The sequence below is a fragment of the Arctopsyche grandis genome, chromosome 8 (assembly GCF_051622035.1).
Source record: "Arctopsyche grandis isolate Sample6627 chromosome 8, ASM5162203v2, whole genome shotgun sequence".
NCBI classification, from domain to species: Eukaryota; Metazoa; Arthropoda; class Insecta; order Trichoptera; family Hydropsychidae; genus Arctopsyche; species Arctopsyche grandis.
The window spans coordinates 6,474,995-6,495,850 of record NC_135362.1 but is presented as its reverse complement, the minus strand read 5'-3'; the positions used below and the strand labels follow the sequence as shown (position 1 = coordinate 6,495,850).

Genomic DNA, 20,856 nt, shown 5'->3' with positions numbered 1-20,856 from the left:
AAAATGTCGACATTGTTGCTATGGCAAACGGGTTACGTCGCAAAAGTGAATTGCTACCCGGATAACTGCCGCTACAAAAATCGCGTGCGCGGATCTTCTGGCGCACGAAAATTTCAAAAAACGTTTCAGTGGCTACATCGCAAAAGTGCATTGCCACCAGGATAACCACCGCTACAAAAATTCGGCGCACAGAAAACTGCGCAAACATTATTGCGTGAATGTTTTTTTACGAGATTTTTATTATTATCATTAAAAAAACATTCGCGCAATAATGTTTGCGAGGTTTTCTGTACGCCGAATTTTTGTAGCGGTGGTTATCCTGGTGGCAATGCAATTTTGCGATGTAGCCACTGAAACGTTGTATATATGTATTTACACAGGTTAATAGTTTGTATAAAAATTTTTAAATTGACAAAATTGACTGAATTTTCTTAAATGTGATACTAAAAGAAGTCAAGATTTAATTTGTCACAAATATGACAGAGTACGTCAACACGAATGAAGTTCATTTCATACGCAATGTATGTATATATGTATGTATGTATGTATGTACATAGACACGGTTGACGGACTATTGGCCGAATGGATACTTGGCCAACACACGCTTGCCCAAACAGACATTAAGCCGACGGAAATTTGGCCGAACTGTCAAATGGAACGGATAATGTCTGGGTGATTTCTGAATAATGTATCTGTTTTTAATAATTTGAATACACAATGAGCCTGATTTCCGTTCGGCCAAAAGTCATATGAATATTTTCGCCATATGCATGTGAATATTTTCGCAAACGTCACATTTTGACAATATTGACTTGACAATATGATGCAATGTAATAATATATTATAATATAGTCCGATTTTGCCTGGTACTCGTCCAAAACAAGTACATGTATGTACGAACGTGCCGAAAACGGGTGGTGCTGTATAGTATAAATAGAAGTAGTTTTTTCCGTACAGTGTCGTACCGAGCTGTTGACGTGCAGTGCTATATATTATAAACGGACCTTAAAACGTGTTGCTATACATACATACGTTTCGTGTTTTTCGTAGGTTGCTTTTGACAATTTAAAACTTGGTGGTTTTGGGATTGTAATTGTATCTTTTTGTGATAAAAAAAAATGTTTTGAATCATGTCAAAAAAGTGTTTGATTTTGTCATCTATCATCAAGTGTCTTTGTGAGTTAGAAATAAAACATAATTTTGAAATATGCAACTATGTACATACATATATTGACAGGTATCATTGATTGTAATGTTGACGTTAATGAATTCTTTATACAGATATATGTATGTATGTATGTATGCTCAAATATCGATTATATGTCTATATACCCGTAGAATTGTATTACAAATATCTAAGTTCAATTATTAATTCTTATAATCCTATTATGTACCATATTATACCTACTATTATACCAATACTAAGGTACTTTTACCATTTTTTATGCAAATAACTTTTTTGCATTGTAATATAAGCATACATATTATACATATATTGTACATGTTAACTTTTTCACATTTTATTGGGTGGTAAATATCAGAATAGGCGTATAAAGCAATAAATTCATTTCAAAATAGTTGCTTTTGAATAAAGAACAAGAACCCTAGTATTTTCAAATATGCATACATATACATATAACAAGTTTATAATTATAGATCTTAACTACAATCTTGTGTATACATATGTTTAAGCTATTCAGAAAAGGAAACTAGCTTATTTAAGTTATATTGCGCATATACTTTTTTTGCACTAATCAATTTTATGCACAGTCTTCATAAAAAGACAAATAAATCTACTATAATTAATTGCCGACTCTACTTTTGAGCTGTTTTTTTTTTATAAAACGTGATTTTTTGACTCAAGTAAGTACCTACATGTAACATTTAAAAAAATGTTCAATGTTATTTTATAAAATTTAAATTCCACTAACATTTTAAAAGTGGAACATCTATAAATCTACCTGCATAATGCCAAAGTAGTTGCACTTGCAGTTAACGGTCGCCTATTATACCAAAGTGCTTCGTAACCTTTTCCAAAACAATTACGTACTTCATGTATTGTATCCAGCTTGATATTGTCTTCAAGCACTTGATTTGTTGCGCAAACTTCAAATGTCAAATAATCCCTTGACGTCCTTTGATCTCCCTCTCTTTGAACCTTCCACTCCCAATCCAAATTTCCCAATGAGCCATAGTTTTCTCACTCGTACCGGCAGTTTGTTTATTTAGGCAACTGCATTCTGTGGCACATCTTAAGTGTGATCGTAAACCATATATTTATAAGTCACCCACTTAACGCTTCCATTATGCGAAACAATCCCAATTCCCATTAACCGTTTACAATTTTATGCAGTTCAAATGGACAATCTGAACCATTTGTTTGTATGATAATTTACACTTAAAATTCGTTTTTCTTTTCAAACGATACCAATCACCTAATAAATATGTATGAATTGCCCAACCGTTTGTTGGGTCACATCCAGAGACAACGTCTGATACACATATACGCCTTCTTTGTTTGGTTTTCGGTATGGAAAAACAGGCTGATTTTTATTCACAATATTACTCAATCTAAACTTATAGCATGCAGGTACTTTGACTGATTTTTTTCCGGTTTTATTCGTGGGCGATCGTCAAGTTCCAATTTAATGTTGGAAATGTGCAGGCGTTCGGGTTGCTAATTTTGATGTTTCGAATTGAGTCAAATTTCAAATTTTACGAGAAGCTATCGAAATGGTGATCTATGCAAAGTGCTTTCATCTTTGATGCCCGCAATATTGTGCAATAGTATGCACTCAATTCCCACCTGATGATTGATGTATGTATGTACATACATATGTAGGACTAAAACTTTGCTTATCAATCAATGGGATTGAAATGTTTGAATGTGTATTTCTAGCATAACTGGTTAGCTTACGTTTGTGATGTATAGGTGAATGTCCGATCTATAAATTTCAAATTTTAATAAGATCAAATAATACGCTTTTTAAAAGCGAAAATGGTTACTAATTTTTATGTATCATTTATAAAATTATTATGGAAGAGTAAAAATGATAAAAATGATCATTCATTTATTGTCCATTTTGATACTTACTCGGATATTTTATAAGGACAAAATTTTAGCAGATAAAAATCAAGGCATAAACAGATAAATTTAGACTCGTAAGGAAACTCTAACTATGAAGCCAAATAGAAGATTGACTGAATGTGCAAAAAAGCCTAGTAACAAGTGAAGTACAGAAGAGTCTTGTAAAAATGACACGAAGAGTCTTGTAAATAAAAACGGTAGTAGGTCAAATTTGTACCGTATATCTCCTGGAGTTTTTTTTTAATAATTGGGATAGGTAGCATAGCCGATGGACCTAATTTTCCCATGATGCCATTTCGGGTTGTCCCTGAGAGACATCTATGGTATTAAACTTGTACATAGATATATAAATTTATTGATTATAAATGTTGAAATCATGTTTAAATATTGGTAGGATGTACATATATATTTATTGGGTCGGATGGGTTTTGGCAATTTGGCAAATTCTGGTAGCAATTGATTGGCTTGGAGTCACAACTATCCAAGTCTATAAAAATATATAATCCAGCAGCATTACCCGGAATAAAGTCTACACTACAAAAATACCCGGAATAAAGTCTTTTCAATCGTGGTTAACGCGGTCCGAACCGATCTATGCGAGGCCAAAACTCACCCCCTAGAGTGTTTTCTTTGATATATTTTCCTTGTATTTACCTAGGTGATTTCCATATATACGTAAGAGAAACTTGTTGAAATAATGAGATCGTACGAATTAACAATGGCACCAGGTACGCCCATTCACAATTGGAGTCCACCAAGGTATGCCGTGTCGTACGATTTTGTGTCTGCGCCTTAAAAATTTTTGTACATTCCCAAATTTATTTAATTAAATATACGCATAACTTCGACTACTGTTTGGTCGTTACTACTACTTTTCGAAAACCTTATTTTATTTTATTTTCATTTTATTTCATGAACATGAACACTCGCCTTTACTGATCGCTCCAAAGCGACGAGTGCACTTAAACAGATATAATACAATCAATCAATATACATAAGCATTTTTATACAATGCGAATTCATACAAGACATTTATGGAGCATTTTAATAATCAATTTGGCGAACCTCAAGACGATGAATAACTTGAGATTAGCAAGAGAGATGCAAATTTTCACTAAAAATTAGATAAATTGGCAAGCTCTGATAGGAAACGATTGACCTGGAGTCACAAATCAAGGTCTGGCCAGCAGCGAGACTCTACGGGGACTCGAACCTGTGACCACTCTGCTCGAAAGCATACTGTGCTAACCACTAGTCTACACCGCTTGTTGTGTACATATAAATTGATTCCGGCCGGGATTTGAACCCACGACCTCTATAATAACCAAATTGGCGAATAATTTTATAACCAAATTGGTGAACCTCAAAAGAGAGATTGTCGTTTTAATGAAAATCAGAAAAATTGGCACACTCTGATAAGAAACGATCGACCTGGAGTCACTAACCGAGGTCTGGCCAGCACCGGGACTCTAGTGGGACTCTAACCCTTGACCACTCGAAAACACTAGTCCACGTTGTTGGTTAACATCAATCGTACATACATACTTACATATGCTAGGTATTAATTATTTTTGACATCGTTCGATTCTCAGATCAAAATCTAGCAATCGTGTCCTTGAAATGATCATTTGAACAATTATTTTATTCATACATATTTCCGTCTGTTTCTTTTATCCAAATTTTATCTAAGCCTCGTTAAGTTTTAAAGCTTCACACAATACTATTCTTCTGTTGTAAAACAATAGTTATTCAATCCATAGCTAACTAATCGTCGATGTAGATATGTATTGTGACAGAATCAAGCAACAGTATGGTTTTTCTCGGTTCATTGACGGTGTAACAATATTGAGACTTGATTAATTGGCTCTCGGAATCCTACGCGATATTTGGCCGCATTTTTTCTATTTCATTATATAAAATGAATACAATTTATATCATAGTATGCATATGTATAGGTATATACAAAGTATCTAATACTTATGAGCCCGCATCTGTCAAAGTTTACTCACATCGCGATATAACGTCAGGGAAACGCCTCTACGAAATCTATGGGGGCCTCAAATTTGATCGCCCACCGCACTGCTGACTGGTAGAGAGGGACCAGTTTCTCAAATCGGCATCAGAAATGTGTATTTATTAACACTTAAAGTGCCGCATAAATTCGCGAAACTCCCGGAAGTCGGCGGGTATTTTTGTGATTTCGAAGATTTCTAGAAAATCGCGTTCGCCAATAATAATTATGAAGATCGCGCTTTGAGATTACATCGGAAATTGACGACTTTGGTATGTTAATGTTTGACAATCTCCATTAAATTTTTGTCATCATTTTATGTATACATATGTCTATTTTATGTTCGTTGTAAGGAAGTCAACATTTGTTTGTGCGTCACACTTGCCCATCATTTGTTCTAGGATTTTATTGTTTGAACTTAATAGTCAAAATAATCCAATCGATTAATAACAAAAATTTGCTTATTTTATCGAGGTAAGCTAGTTATCAATAGAATTTTTGTTATTAATCCACAAGAATAGTCGAAATATGATTTTTCTAAGTGGAATTTTATTTAATTCTCATATAAAGACAATTTAATATATTATCCCTATTAATTCAATTCAGAGTCGTGTAAATACCAGTAAATACTAGTACGAGCTGTTAGCTCGCAATTATACCGGTTTAAAATTCAGCACACTTCCAATTAACCCTTTTAAACGAAAACAAAAAATAGTGTGACCAGAACACTATCCCAATAAACATGTTTAAATAGAAAATACTCAATATAAAAAAGTATTAACAGTAGGAAAAAATCCCAAGTGATAATACGTACTTTTGACTTTTGATTTGAACTTGACGACTACTTAGAGAGATTTTAAAGCTGAAAAGTACTACAAATGAAAGATAAAATACCAGACTATAGATTCCAATATTAATGTTGAACAGAAAATTAACAGATTTTGAGACATCGACCGAACTGCACCAAGATATGGAAAAATGGCGCGATTTAAAAAACACATATCTCCGAATCTCAAGCCAATCAACATTTTTTATTACCAGATTTGTGTTCACTGGGCATAGATCTATAATAAAAGTCATATCTCGTCTCTGAACCAAAAAAAGTCGTCATTTGTCGAACAGTGTTATTACTTACATATATAAATAATTTTACGTTTTCCAAGATTTTTATTTGTTAAATGTCTAGTATTTTTTTATTTAAAAACCTTTTAGGTCCCGAAATCTAAATGGCCCGCATGTACCGCATGCCCGTGCTGTATTGTAGTTACGCGCCTGATTTATACATTCCTTGCGTCAGTTTAATTTATAAAATATTTATATAAATCATCTTCTGATTAAAATCTATTATAGAGTGTCGGTTGGAACGATTTAGATCAGATGTGGTTAAATTAATTTACGATTGATTTCATTAGGCGAGATTCTCTTAAATTAATTACGTTAAATTAATTTAAATAAGGTGAGTTTTAATTCTAATGTACATATATACCAAGAAGACCTAACAGGTAAACCCCAATACATTTTCCTAGTCAATTACAAACATTGATAAACCTTATAATAGAGACTTTTATACAGTATCATAGATAAATCTATGGAAAAATTATATAATACTTATATTTCGAAAAATACATACATTTTCTTATAGAGTGGGTAGCATATTTACACTATTAGCGTATTCTAGATGCTATAAAATCGAATATGCGAGAAAAAGGAAAGGTTTTTGCCAATTTGGTGGAACCGTTTCAATGAAATCAGATAAATTAGCAAAATCTTAAAGAGAAACGATCGACCTGGAGTCACATATATCCAAGATTTGACTAGCAACGCCGGGCCAGGCAATGAACCCATGACCTTGACCATGAAGTTGAAAGCATTACACGCTAACCACTGAGATATGTTTCTATTTGATGAAATAGATTTATATGAAGTTAAACGTGATTTATTATAGTTAGACTACACTTCACGATTTTTTTCTTCTTTTGAGATTAAGTGGGATTACATGGATTGAGATGACGTTAAGCTAAATTAGTTAATGTACGGTTGCGTTAATAATTTTAATTGAAGAATTTGAGTCTAGATTAGGTTAACGTATATTAACTTAGGTCAGCTATTGATGAAGTTTTATTACAATATTTACTATTTATGTGCAGTTTATTTCCAATTTAATTTAAGTACAAAAAGTTTCATTATAATTCTATATACTTTTTTTTTAAATTTATGTTTCATTATATTAGTTCAGATTTATCATATTGTTATGATAAAAATAGTACAAGATTTATCATATTGTTTTAATAAAAATAGTACAAGATTTTTCTATTGATGATCTGTCAATTGCAATGAATCTGTGTAAATTTATTCAAGTTTGATTGGAAATAACTTTAATCTCTTACTTTATACATATATTTACAATACAATATATTGCATTTTTATTATGTCGTTATTGTATGGGCTGTATATGTCCATAAGAGCTTATAACAGTCGTTTGTATGCCCTTATAGAAGTTTTCCAATGTTTTCTCCCACACTAAATTTTACGTATATGACTATCGTTAATTGATTATTATCCTACATGACTTCCCACAATGTGATAGCAAATTTTTCATTCGACTTTCTAATTCAAACAAATTGCACGCCAAATTCCGTTCGACTCTGAAACTCGGCTTTTTGGAAAGCAAGCGGAAACTCTGTAGACACTACTGTACAAAATAAATGTTTTCGTATTATATGTATATATGAATATACGGTATATTCTCGCATTTTTATAGGAAAAGTTGCATAACACTCAGTCAGTTCCTGTTTACCCATTTTTCCCGGTTTTATATTTTCGCTCTCGCTGCCGATTTCGACTCCAACAGGAAACGTCTCCAATAATCCGTTTCGTTTGGTTTCATTTTTTTTTTTTAGTTTTCCCTCGGTCATTTTTCGTCGCAGTGGATTTTAACGACGCTGAAACAGTCCTAATTGATGACGCTTTCGAATTTCGATATGATTTATACGTCGAGCTTTGATGTGTCGTAAATTCAAATTAACCCTACGGAAAGTGGATTAATATTTTGATTGTGAACTACTTTGATATTGTGCGAAATACGACGGGAAACATTTATTTACGAAAATTAGAAGGCTATACACATACGGGAAATAAAATGAAGGGTAACCTAAATGTATTATTTGTGTATATACATTTAACCATCGACGTGGAGTGGTTATACTGGTTCGAGTCGCACTAGAGTCCCGCTGCTGGCCAGACCTTGGTTTGTGACTCCAGGTCGATCCAATTTCTCTGATTTTCATTTAAAAAATTCCTGTAAAATTGTCTTCATCTTCCCTATCTCTCTCGCTAATCTCAAGTTATTCGGCATCTGGAGTTTCGCCACTTTGATTATACAATCTTGCAAAAATTTCTCCATATACATATGTCACTCAAGATGTTTCTATGAATTCGCACTGTATAAACATGCTTATTTATATTGCTTTTTACTTTATCTATGTACGTAGTAACAATAGATGAAGTTTTGTGATCATGCGAAAATTCGAACTCGAGATTTTGACTGATTCGATCTCAGAATCGATCACTGATCACGTTTTCATGATCTAGAAAAAATGTGTGTGTGTCTGTGTGTGTGTGTCTGTGTGGGTGTGTATTTTGGGGATATTTTTAACACCGTTAGTCCTATCGAACTGAAACTTAGTATCGGTTACTGAAATTTTTATCGACACGACGTAAATTTTTTTCAAATTTTTAAGTTGACCGGAAATGGTACCTCGCCTTATAGGTGTCCTCTTTTTTTAAGTTTTTGAATTCAATTATCTCCCAAACCACTAATTGAATCGGACTGAATTTTTTTTAAATATAATACAAATAATAATTTTTATAACCTCATATTTTTTAAATATTTCTATCTGAACCGGAAGCAGTACTTTTACTCTAGAGAATCGAAGTTTTTTATGTTTTTTTCAGAAACCTTTTGGTTTATTGAACTGAAATTTCATATCTAGAAGTTTAAGTTTAATACCAAGTTAATTATAAAATTTAGTTAGCATCCGTCAACCGGAAGTAGCAGTTTACTCTTGTTCGATTTTTCTTCCACTATTTTTTTCGACCCCTTAAACATGTGTGTTCGTCACAAAAAAATTCAAGTATAATTCTTGTAGCAATTTGATGAAAATAAAAAAAAATTATTAAATTTTATAAACCGGAAGTGGGATTTTTTTCACTTAGAAAGGTTGAAAATGTTGTGCCCACTACTCTGTCCACACCCCTGAACGTATTAAGCTGAAAATTTATATTTCTATCCTTTATGTACTAACTTAGAGCTGGTAGGGTTTTGGTCAGAATTCGTAAACCGGAAGTAGTATTTTTTTTAAAAACAATACTTCATTATTTTTTCATTATTTTATTTTGACCTTTTAAATTGTTTTAAGCTTCTTGATATTTAATGTGTATAGTAAAAATAGTGATTTTAAGTAAAAATAAAAAAAAATTACTTAATTTAATGAACCGGAAGTGGGATTTTTTTCCTCGTAGAAAGGTCAAAAATGTTGTGCCCACTACTCTGTCCGCACCCCTGAACGTATTAAGCTGAAAATTTATATTTCTATCCTTTATGTACTAACTTAGAGCTGGTAGGGTTTTGGTCAGAATTCGTAAACCGGAAGTAGTATTTTTTTTTAAAACAATATTTCAATATTTTATTTTGACCTTTAAAATTATTTTTATTTTCTTGATATTTAATGATAGTGATTTTTAGTAATAAAAAAATTTGAACAAAATCTGACAACCGGAAGTAGATCTTTTGTTTTGTGCAAGTTTCCATACATTTGCGCTCAATTTGGATCGCTATCATAGTCATCAGTTCAATATCGAATTTTGTTTTGTAACCTTCTTATATTCATCAAATACATAGATAAAGTCATGGGTTGGTGACACCCGAATTTTTTGTATTGTATCTGTACATATATAACCACAGTAAACTAGTATAATACTTTATATATATGCACTGGTAGAGCTATTGCATACTATTAGAGAGGTGGTGGGTTCAAGCCCCGGGCAAATACACTGCTGACGAGAACTTGTGGTTATCAAAACACTGATCTACCGTTTCCTATTAGAATTTTCCGATTTTTTTTAACTTAATTGTCGTGGCCGATTCAATAAATCGGTTTCCTCCCCCCCCCCCCCAGTGTCTCGCATGTCGCATCTCGAATATCTTGAATTTTATAAATGCTACCTAAATAACGTATTTCTCGCAAATTTGCTGTGTATCAAAAATTTTGCTGATTGTTCATAGATGTCTCTGTTGTATTGTATTGTTATGTTTCGAAAATTGTTAGTACTTATGTAAAAAAAAATCTAACCAGCCATAGGGTAATTCCTGTCATGGTACATGTATGTATTTAATAAAGAATAAGAATATTTATGTGATTGTGACAATACTGATAACTACACTTATGTTAGTGCATATTTATGACTTTTTGAGTGATATGTAATTATTGGAAAACAAATGCTATAAACACAATTGTAATTTAAGTTTGTTGTCATGTGTGTGTGTGTGTATGTTTGAAAAAAAATTAACAGATGATAAAATTTTCTTTCTGAAAGGTTAAAAATTGTAGTTTCATAAAAATAAGTTTTTAAATGTTCCATTCAAACATCTTAATTCTATTTTTCTACCTATAATCATGCAAATAATTCATTCGTTTTTCATTTATTTAAATACAAAATAATTAAAAAAAAATTTCACATTTTTTCACCTATGTTTCAATTATAAAACTATTTGCTTTTGAGTTTTTTACCAAAGAACTGAACCATTTAGTTTTAATAACGTCCGCTAGATGGCAATAAAAAGCGCGCATATTTTAAATGCCTGTACAACATTTCCTTTACCGACTTGAATGTGACTTTGAACTTACTATACGTTTAAATATAGTAATTACTGTACGTGTATTATGATTAAATTTAATTCTTAATAGTTAAAAATCATTTTGACATTGCGGTTTCAGCGTTTCCGTACGATTAATTTACCGCGGTTATATTCTAACGCACTTTCTATTATAATTTTAAATATATGTATGTATACACATTCAGACGTTTTCTACCAACTTTGAACAACAAACATTCTGAACGTAAATAGTGCTACTTCAATTCCATATATGAAAAAAATACTTTTCTTTGCGGGAGACTTAAGAAGCACTGTTCCAGTATTAGCATGTCCGAAAATAATAATACAAGTCCAACGGTAATAATTGTAAACATTCGTATTAAACTTGACGTATGGCTACTTCCATATTTCGTTTAAAGTGTATAGATATTTTTAGAGCATTACACAATTCAATTGTCGACATGCTCTTGTCATTTAACATGTCAAAAATGGAGTGTGTACTTTAATTGGATGCGTTTTTCATTTGATGTTTTCGGGTCAAGTTTTGTTATGCTGATATCGGGATGACACATTTAACAATTTTATCATATTATTTTATACTAGCTGTATTACCCGGCTTCGCTCCGTATTTGTAATATAAACCGCTTAAACATGACTAATCTAATAGTAAACATTTTATTAAATTTATTTTCTATAAATTTATTTGAATACTCATTTGTTTTTTTTATTAAATTGACTGTCACGAACAAACAAAAATATATAGTAAGTCTCTTATAAAAAATTATATGTATGCCCTCGGCGTCTACGCCCCCTAGGCCTTTGCCCCCCAGGGCTCCACCCTCGGCATCTGCGCCCCTAAGGCTCCGCCCTTGGCATCTGCGCCCCCTAGGACTTCGCCCTCGGCGCCTATGCCCCCAGGAACTTCGAATCCTTTGAATCGGAAAAAAGCGAATTATTTGTTCGATGACGTCACGGATTTCTACGAACGAAGGATACATACATATATACAAAGTCTCTTTCCAAATTATATATTCGATATGTGTATAAAACATTTGTTATAGTATCGTATATATATACATAATAATAGACTAATGTGTGCCCACGTGCTGCGCGTGAATATTCGTCATGTAAGCGGCATATAATAATAATAATATTAAAATATTGTTTATTTATTCAGGCCATTAGTACATATGTATATAAAAAAAATGGTATATACATATGTACAATCGAACATGTACACTCGCCTTTACAGATCGCTCCAAAGCGACGAGTACAATACAATAATACAATTAATACAATCAATTTTATACAATGCGAATACATACAAATATCATCCACAGTGTCATCTATGGAGAAATTTTTGCAGCATTTTATTATAGAAATTGGCGAACCTCTAGACGCTGAATAACTTGAGATTTGCAAGATAGATTGAAAAGGAAATGCCAATTTATAGGAAGCGTTTCAATTAAAATCAGAAAAAATGGCAAACTGAAAGGAAACGATCGACCTGGAGTCACAAACCTATGTAGGTTTGATCAACAGCTTCTAGTGGGAATTGAACTGTGAACAATACGCTCGAAAGCATAATATGCTAACCACTAGTCCACGCTGCTGGTGAGCATATTATGAACAAGTGTGCGTGCCTTTGTCCGTACAAATGGTGTGTGTCTTCATCCTTATGTATTCCCGCGGCTCGCCAGCCGTCCAAATACAAATGAGTATGTGTATGTATGTGTGTTCTTATCATTATGCATGGCGGGAAGTTCTGCGTTCTTATGATTATGATAATTTTAATATTTATTTTTTAAAATCTCCACGCAGAAAAACATTTATGCATATCATCAGCGTGCCAATATTTTTAAATACATTAAAAAAATATTTTTTTGTAATACTAAGTGATGTGTATAATTTTTCATTTCTGTGCTAACAGAAATATCCTAAGTAGCCTACCTTTCTCAATAACATCTTGTTTGTCTTCAAAACATAATCTTCGAAATGATTTGTCGAACAATATTTTTTATTCCGGGGGAATCGTTTCGTAAGCCGAGTCCCTTTCCATATTTGTACTCTAAGAAGTTTTGTGTAAATATGTGCTATTAAAAAAAAAAGTTCAAAGAATGATGTTTGATAGGCACAAATCAGAATATTCTTAGTGAAAATTCCATAAAATGCTTGAAGAGACAAATAAATAAATTAAAAAATATTTTGTCTTCGACGGTACGCCTACATAACAATTCTCCAGTACCGCGAAGGGAATAGAATTGAGATAACTCGTCCGTGTAAGCGAACGACGCAGCGGAACATACCATAACAATCTATGTACTACCGCTACAGACCTGTTACTGAGAGTTGACGCGTTCTCGTACTCCGTTGGCCGTCACTGCTTTGAACGTGACGAAATAGTTGGTCGTAAAATCGAAAAGATGGGCGCAATGAACGAACCCCCTCATACCCCCATACCCCCCAGGCGAGTGACGTACGAGCGTGAAGAGTTTATCTGAATATGTGTACGTTAGAACGAGACAAAAATATTTAAATTCAACTCGTACTCGCGGCTCTAAAATTGTATGTATATTAAAGTATATTTAATTCAATTGTCTTATACAAAATAATTTACTACATTGTCTATAACCTTCTGCCACCTTTCTTTAAAATCATCTTTGCCTTTCTTGTAAAATTCAGCGAGTTTTGACTGAAAATAGTCTGAAAGGGATGTTTTCACCTCTTCTATCCCTTTAAAACTGTTCCATAGAACGAAATAGGTGAAAACCAGATAGTGCGAGATCCGGCGATCATGGAGGAGGATGCAACAAGGTGACCAAACCAAGATCCTGAAGTTTTTCACCCGTCAATTTCGTTATAGTATAAGGCTGCCAGGTGTCCCGGTATTCCGGATTTGTCCTGGTTTCAAGCCTCTCGTCCCGGCGGCCCGAAGTGACCTTTCGGGACAGCCAAATGTCCCGGTTTTTGATAGCTGCTTATTGACCTTTCATTGTTCAGAAATACGGAACCCCCGCAGTTATGAAACTGCAAAAAAAATGCACGAATCTCAATCTCACCGTAAATATCCATGGTTAAAAAAGCAAGAAAAGTGAGATTGAGAAAATCAATTTTTTTTAAATCAAAATTTCATTTAATATTAAAATAACTAAATAAACTGGAAAAAATAAAGGAATTATTAGTTTATAAAAGTAAGGATCTTAAATGTAATTTGTTAAGTTTACACTTTTTACAAAAAAACGGGAGGGGGGGAATACAATTAAAATGTCCTGGTTTGGATATCAATAAATCTGGCAGCCCTACTACAGTATCACAGCTGGAGTCCACCTTGTCTTGCCATGCCGTTCGATTCTAGACGCGTATGATGTTTGGCTGTTAGTTTGCAAAACCAAAAACCAGTGCTGGCCTTACACCCAATGGCGCCTTCGGGAAATTTTTTCTCAACACCCTTAGAAAAAAAATTATAAAAAACTGGATTACCATTGTTATGTTGTGAATATCTTACAACCTATGTATGTACTTATATTACTCTTTATTCCCGCCTGTTATCTTGATTCTTTGAACGTACGCTTAATTGATATTTTCCTTTAATGTTATTTATGAGACTTTCAAAATCTTTATTGCTTTAGTTGCATTTTTCTCACGACTCAATGCTATCTGCGTGACGAATTCTGTGCATCTACTCAACCATTTCTCGATACATTCAAAACACATATGTTAACACTAAAAATATCGTTTTTAAATAACTTTATTTCTTATTCTCACGCCACCAGCGTGACAAATTATGTTTCCCTCAAATATCAAAACCCTTCTTAATCCGCACGACGAATTTTGTATCCGACCTCAAGGGATACATATGCAAAAATATTGTCTTTAATTAATTTTATAGTTTTACCAGCATTTTTCACACGACTCGACTCGAATCGTATTCCCTCAAAAACCCTTTTAAAGCTGCGTAGCTAATTGTGTAACTAATTGTGTGTAAACCATTTCTCGATACACTCAAGGGTCAAAGTATTAAAGTCTTAAGATATTGTTTTACTTAACTCGAGTTCCCCCCTATTTTCTCACGAACTATGATTGGTCCAAATTGTTACCTTTATTAAATATATACTGATGTAAAACATACGGAAGATCACTTGCGATCGAACCGTCACTTGCGATCGAACCGTCTCTTACTAATCACTGACTTACAATTGAACCGTCTAACTAGTGACTCGCGATTAGACGACTTAACTAGTAACTACTAACTAGTAACGTGTAATACAAACTTGTTATTAATCTCGTGTATACTTACTACTATTAAAGAAGATCTTATAAAAAAAACTGTGACTATAATATTTGTACACCATCTCCTTCTCGTCCCCGTAACACCATCCTCCTTTTTCCCGGCCTTGGGACCTTGCTACAGAATTAGGCAGTTTCAGCGAAAGCATAGAAACCCAAATGTTTGGATATAATTCTTGTAAATTGTGCTGTTTTATAAAATTTCATACAATGAGTGGGTTAATTTTACATTGAACTTTATTTGAAAGAAAGGAAGAAATTGATAGGTTCATTGCTAATAATATCAGATTTTGAATTCGGCTTTTTCCAGTAGAATGTTTGAATAGAATTTGTCGAGTACAAATGTAGGACCTTCGGCGCTCTAATTTTATTTTTAAAGCGCTTTTGGCGCATCGAGCGGTGCCCTAACTTATTTGGCGCCCCCGGGCACCGCCTGACCAAGCACCAAGACCCTAAAACCGGCACTGTACAAAACTCGCCATCAAACGTTTGCAAACATTCGAAGCAAGACACATGCTATCTATACTCGATCTAATTGTACACACCACGTGGCGTTCGCCTCTCAGCTGTTATCACCGATGACTCAAACGCCAAACAGACTCTCAACATGAAGTGTTGTGACCTGCCACCAACCATAACAAATAATATTCGAACTGAACAAACTGGTAGGAGCAACCCACCGCCATTGCAGAGCCGCCATATGTATTTATAAGGAGTGATGTCATTGTGTGACGACGCCTCGTGCAGTTCAGACGTCGTTTCGCAAACACCATGGATGGACCGTTCAGCATGGACACTGACCTCTACGCGGTCGTGGTCAAGAAACATCCCATCCTCGAGCCGAAGAAGTCCACCACGTTCAACATATACGAGGACGTAGACGGCACAGGTGTGCTTATTCATAGTATATCAGTGGGTTATGATAATGTTGGAATTTCGCATTTCGTTCTCCAGGTTTCAAGGTCCGCTTCGCCAAACTAGATTGTCAGTTTGCAAAAAAAAAAAAATGTTGTTCAGTTTTTGCATGTGCGTTCCTCGGCTAGTCGTCTGACTCGTTTGATCGGTGGAAAAAATCTGTGTTGTGATTCTTATAAGGTTTTGTGTATCTGTTGGGAGTGTCGTCTGTTCGTATTTGGTTACGTTTGTGTGAATCATTGGGTTGTTGGTGTCGGATTGGAAGTTGTGCAGTTTGTATATGAATGTTGGGTGGTATAATTAGAATGTTATTGATTAGGATGAAAGTTCGTACAGGATGGGAAATCTCGACACTGGTAAATGTCTATGTCATGTCTGGGTCAAGTTTGATTACTTTGTTTATATGTGCATATGACGTGTTTAATGTTCATTGTTTTAATTGAACGTTGTGCAATTTATACCATTATTGGCTTGATAAACTTGCCTTATATAATATAATGAATTCTTTCATATTTCTCTTACTTGCTTAAATTTTTAATGCATTTCATTATTTCGTTAAGTCCCTCATTTTTTACATACCTCCTTTATGTATGAATTATTAATCATACACATTTGCGGTTTTCCTCGCACTTTCAAGATATATATTTTTTTAAATGACAGTTTACTAAAAACAAATTGTTTTATTTAAATTTTAAGATTGTTAAGTTGGGTCAGTGATGCACAACATGCGGCCCGAGAGCCGCATGCGGTCCGAAATTATATCTGTTGCGGCCCAAAACGATTTACTTCATCACCAACTGTTTCATTGAATATGAAAAATATCTATGTCAAAATTTAATAACGAATCTTGTATAATCGCTGTGTTTTATTAAAATTTATATAATCTTAGAATGGGTAGTATCATAAATATCATATTTTATCAAAAAAATGTCTAGACTCTTTCTTCATCTAAATTCGACTCTGACTGAATATCATATATGTCAAAAAAGTTGTGCATCACTGAATCAGGCTAATCCTAAATGATTAAAAATTAATTTTAACTGAATACAATTTTGAAAATTATAATTTTTAATTAATTTAAGACTACAATGTTCAGATCTTAGAAAACTTATCTCCATTAAAAATAAATCAGGTTTCATGTATTAGTCCAAGTGTACATTTGTTGGTTTATAAACATACTAGTTTGTACATATATTATACAAACCAATCTGGTTTAGTTATAGTGTAAACAAAAGAAAAAAATTGCAAAACTAATTTGTTCATACACAAACTATTAAGTTTGAGAATTATCAATCGTTTGTTCTTTGTTGGGTTGCAATATTTTTAATATTAGTACTCTGGTTTGCAACATTTTAAATATTAGCGGATACGGAAATTATAGCAACGTTTTAATGCGGTTTCCACAGGTTATCCCACATCAAATATTTTGCTTTTTAACATCAAGGTTTTGACCGTAATTCGAAAACTCGAATTTGCGACAGACAGGAAAGATTCTTGCCAATTGTGGAGCCGTTTCAATGAAATAAGATAAATTGGCAAACTCTGATAGAAAACGATCGACCAAGAGTCACATATGTCCAAGGTCTGGCTAGCAACACCAGGCCAGGGAATGAACCCATGACCACGGAGTTGAAAGCATTACATGCTAACCACTGAGCTACATAATACCACTATGTTGCTGGTTTTGACGGTTAGCACTTAAACTTAAACCAATAATTCATGTATGAACAAACTAGTATGGTCATAAACGAAGAGTGAACACTTGAACTGTAACATACGCAAACATATAATAGTCCGGTCAAATTAGACCAAAAAATAAGCGTGAAGGTACATAAATTCACAACAAGCTGAAAATGAGTAAAATTGTTCAAAACTTAATTATAAATGACATGTCAAAACGCCTCATCATTCTGATACCTGGAAAAAAATTTACCTGAGGTCAAAGGTTTGGGTTTTTCGCGATATTCAGCAAAACGGTAAGTTTTATCATAAAATTACCTCGGACAAAAATTGTAGCTCATAAAATTATCTATAAAAAATGTATCAATATATCCTTGAATGTCTAAATTGACCGGACTATAATATACATATCTGGAGTTAACCATCATATTTATACAAATTTGAGCTTATACCAAAAATTTGTTTTGAAACATGAGAATATAAATAATGTAAACTTAACCTAACCTAACCTAATTTAAACATACATCAGCTCAATTTAGACTTGACCTAACCCAAAAATTCTTCAGTATATGCTTTATTTATACATCGAATCCTATTAAATACTTCACACCTAAACTCATTTATGTATATGTATATTACTATGTTTGTTTACCACTACATAAGTTGAACACGTAAACCACATGTGTATATTTTGAACATCTAAAAGAGCAAACTTTACTTTTCCAAACAGCAACTTCGGCGTAATATAAATTTAATATTGTAAAAAAAGTGCAACATCAACCACAAAGTAGCATTTATTCTTATCGTCAGACTTTTATATCATGCGTTGCGTGTCAATTTATATTTAATAGTGACACACAATATTAACCACGAACTCCAATGTGTCACGTAGCCATAAAACGTTCTGGAGAATCACCGTGGCCAACACACGACTTGATTGCAATCGATCTTTCGCATTTTCCTCGAGAGGTGTGCCAATTAATTGGGTTTTGTATCCACGACACACCCAGTCTTGCCTCGGAAAAGGTTTCATACAGTTTTATTGGGTTCTCTTGAACCCTTTCGCACGAAAGCTTGACCTTCCTCTCCCACACACACACCGAACTGGTTGCGAAAGGTTCTGACCGCCCTACCTCTTCGTCTCCTCTGCTTTTTACTTTTATTTCACACATCCTCTCCATCTTCTATTTTTAAGTCTGGCGGTGAAGAAAGGGTTTCCATGCTCGATTCGGCTACAAGCACTCGAAATGTCCTGTTAAATTTTGATCCGGCGTGTATTTTTAGATGGGTCATCTTATTCGACTTCATTGAAGTAATTTGCTCGGCGAATTCTCGGCTAAATGTTTAATCAACTACGCTTCAGTAGCGTCAAAAATTCTCAACATTGACGAAATTCGATATTGGTTTTGTGGTTCCTTTTTTTCTGTATGCGTTAAATATTTGTTGTTACGCCCACGTTTCGTTTTAGAATAGTCATTGTCTAATTTACTAGGACTAGCTGCACCTGACACAACATACGCAATTCTAGTAGTTTGTTTTAACAATTTGGATAGTAGCCGTTGATTGTTAAGGCCACGTTTCAATGTTGTGGTTTTCGTCAGCTTGGGATTCTTCTTCTAATTTAGTATCTATCTTAAATGCACATATGTATGTATGAATGTGTTGGGGCATGCCTGCTCGAAAACTTGTGATATATATCACAGTTTGTACTAATGGAAAGTGTAAGTAAGGACTTGATGACAAAATCAACATTCAAAGTATTCTTGTAGAATGAAGTGTTTTAAGTGGTACCCGGAAGTATTTATTTCGATAAACTAATCTAATTTAATTAAGTTTTTTTCACATCTGTAAGAATGTGGGTACCATTTAGTACGTTAAGGGCAATAAAAAAAAGTAATTGAACTAATCATGCCGAAAATTTGATTGCGAATTAACCATTGATTGATAATTGAATATGCAATACTTTAGATTATAATTCATCTGGACCCATAGTACATTAAGGGCAATAAAAAATAGTAATTGAACTAATCATGCCGAAAATTTGATTGCGAATTAACCTTTGATTGATAATTGAATATGAAATACTGTAGATTATAATTCATCTGGACCCATAGGGACTATAAAGGTGAAAATATACTGGCACAGTTTTTTTTAGATAGTTTTGCATATACATAAATACGCTGCGAGATCAAATCTATACCGTCGCGCTTCTTCGCAAACCTCACCCCCTAAAAAAATGATTTAAATTGCAATAAAAACGCTAGCAAGCTTAATCCATGCCATCGTGGTTCTTATAAAAACTTACCCCCTAGAGTGTTTTCGATGATATTTTACTCTTCTATTGAAATACATAAGTTTGGCAGTGATTGATATCGGGTATTCCCATATTTGAAGAAACTTTTGAGTGTGTTCTTATCATTAAACTGCCTCAATTATACGAATTTCAATTTTTCAACTGTTCAAGAATTGTTTCAGATAACTTCCACAATTAACCGATGGCCTTAAAACTGTAGTATATATATATATATATATATATATATATATATATATATATATATATATATATATATATATATATATATATATATATATATATATATATTGTACAATAGTTTTCAGTTTATTGGGACACATAAATTATATGCCATGGCTTAGTTTTATCTTTTAAACTCAATTAATTGTTAAAAACCGCTAAGAGTTCTTCGAACTGTTCGTCTGTCTCAATTTTGATAGCTATTTTTCAATTTCTCTCTCCGTAATCCACAACGTAGTGCACTGATAGAGCTATTCCATACCAGTAGAGAGGTCATGGGTTCGAATCCTGGCCAAAAAAACTGCTGGCGAGATCTTGTGATTAATAAAACACAAATCGACTTTCTCCTGTTAGAGTGTGCCGATTTTTCTAGCTCAATTTTTGTGGCAGATCCAATAAATCGGTATCCTTCGTCTCAATAACAATACAAAATTGATATTACATTAAAACAGCATTCATATTCCTTT

At 33.4% G+C, this 20,856-nt stretch overlaps 1 protein-coding gene across 7 annotated transcripts in view; it reads left to right on the top strand.

Annotated features, from left to right (window-relative positions):
- The window catches only part of LOC143916174 (paxillin-like), a 108,803-nt gene that overhangs the window by 47,434 nt on the left and 40,513 nt on the right, over window positions 1–20,856 (top strand). Inside the window, exon 1 of one of the 7 annotated variants that reach the window (XM_077437127.1) lies at window positions 15,786–16,150. The exons of the other annotated variants lie outside the window; for them this stretch is intronic. Within the exon in view, the coding sequence (XP_077293253.1) occupies window positions 16,033–16,150 (118 nt within the window). The 5' untranslated portion in view covers window positions 15,786–16,032. Of the gene's footprint in view, window positions 1–15,785; window positions 16,151–20,856 lie in introns of those variants that run through there. 7 annotated transcript variants of the gene reach the window in all.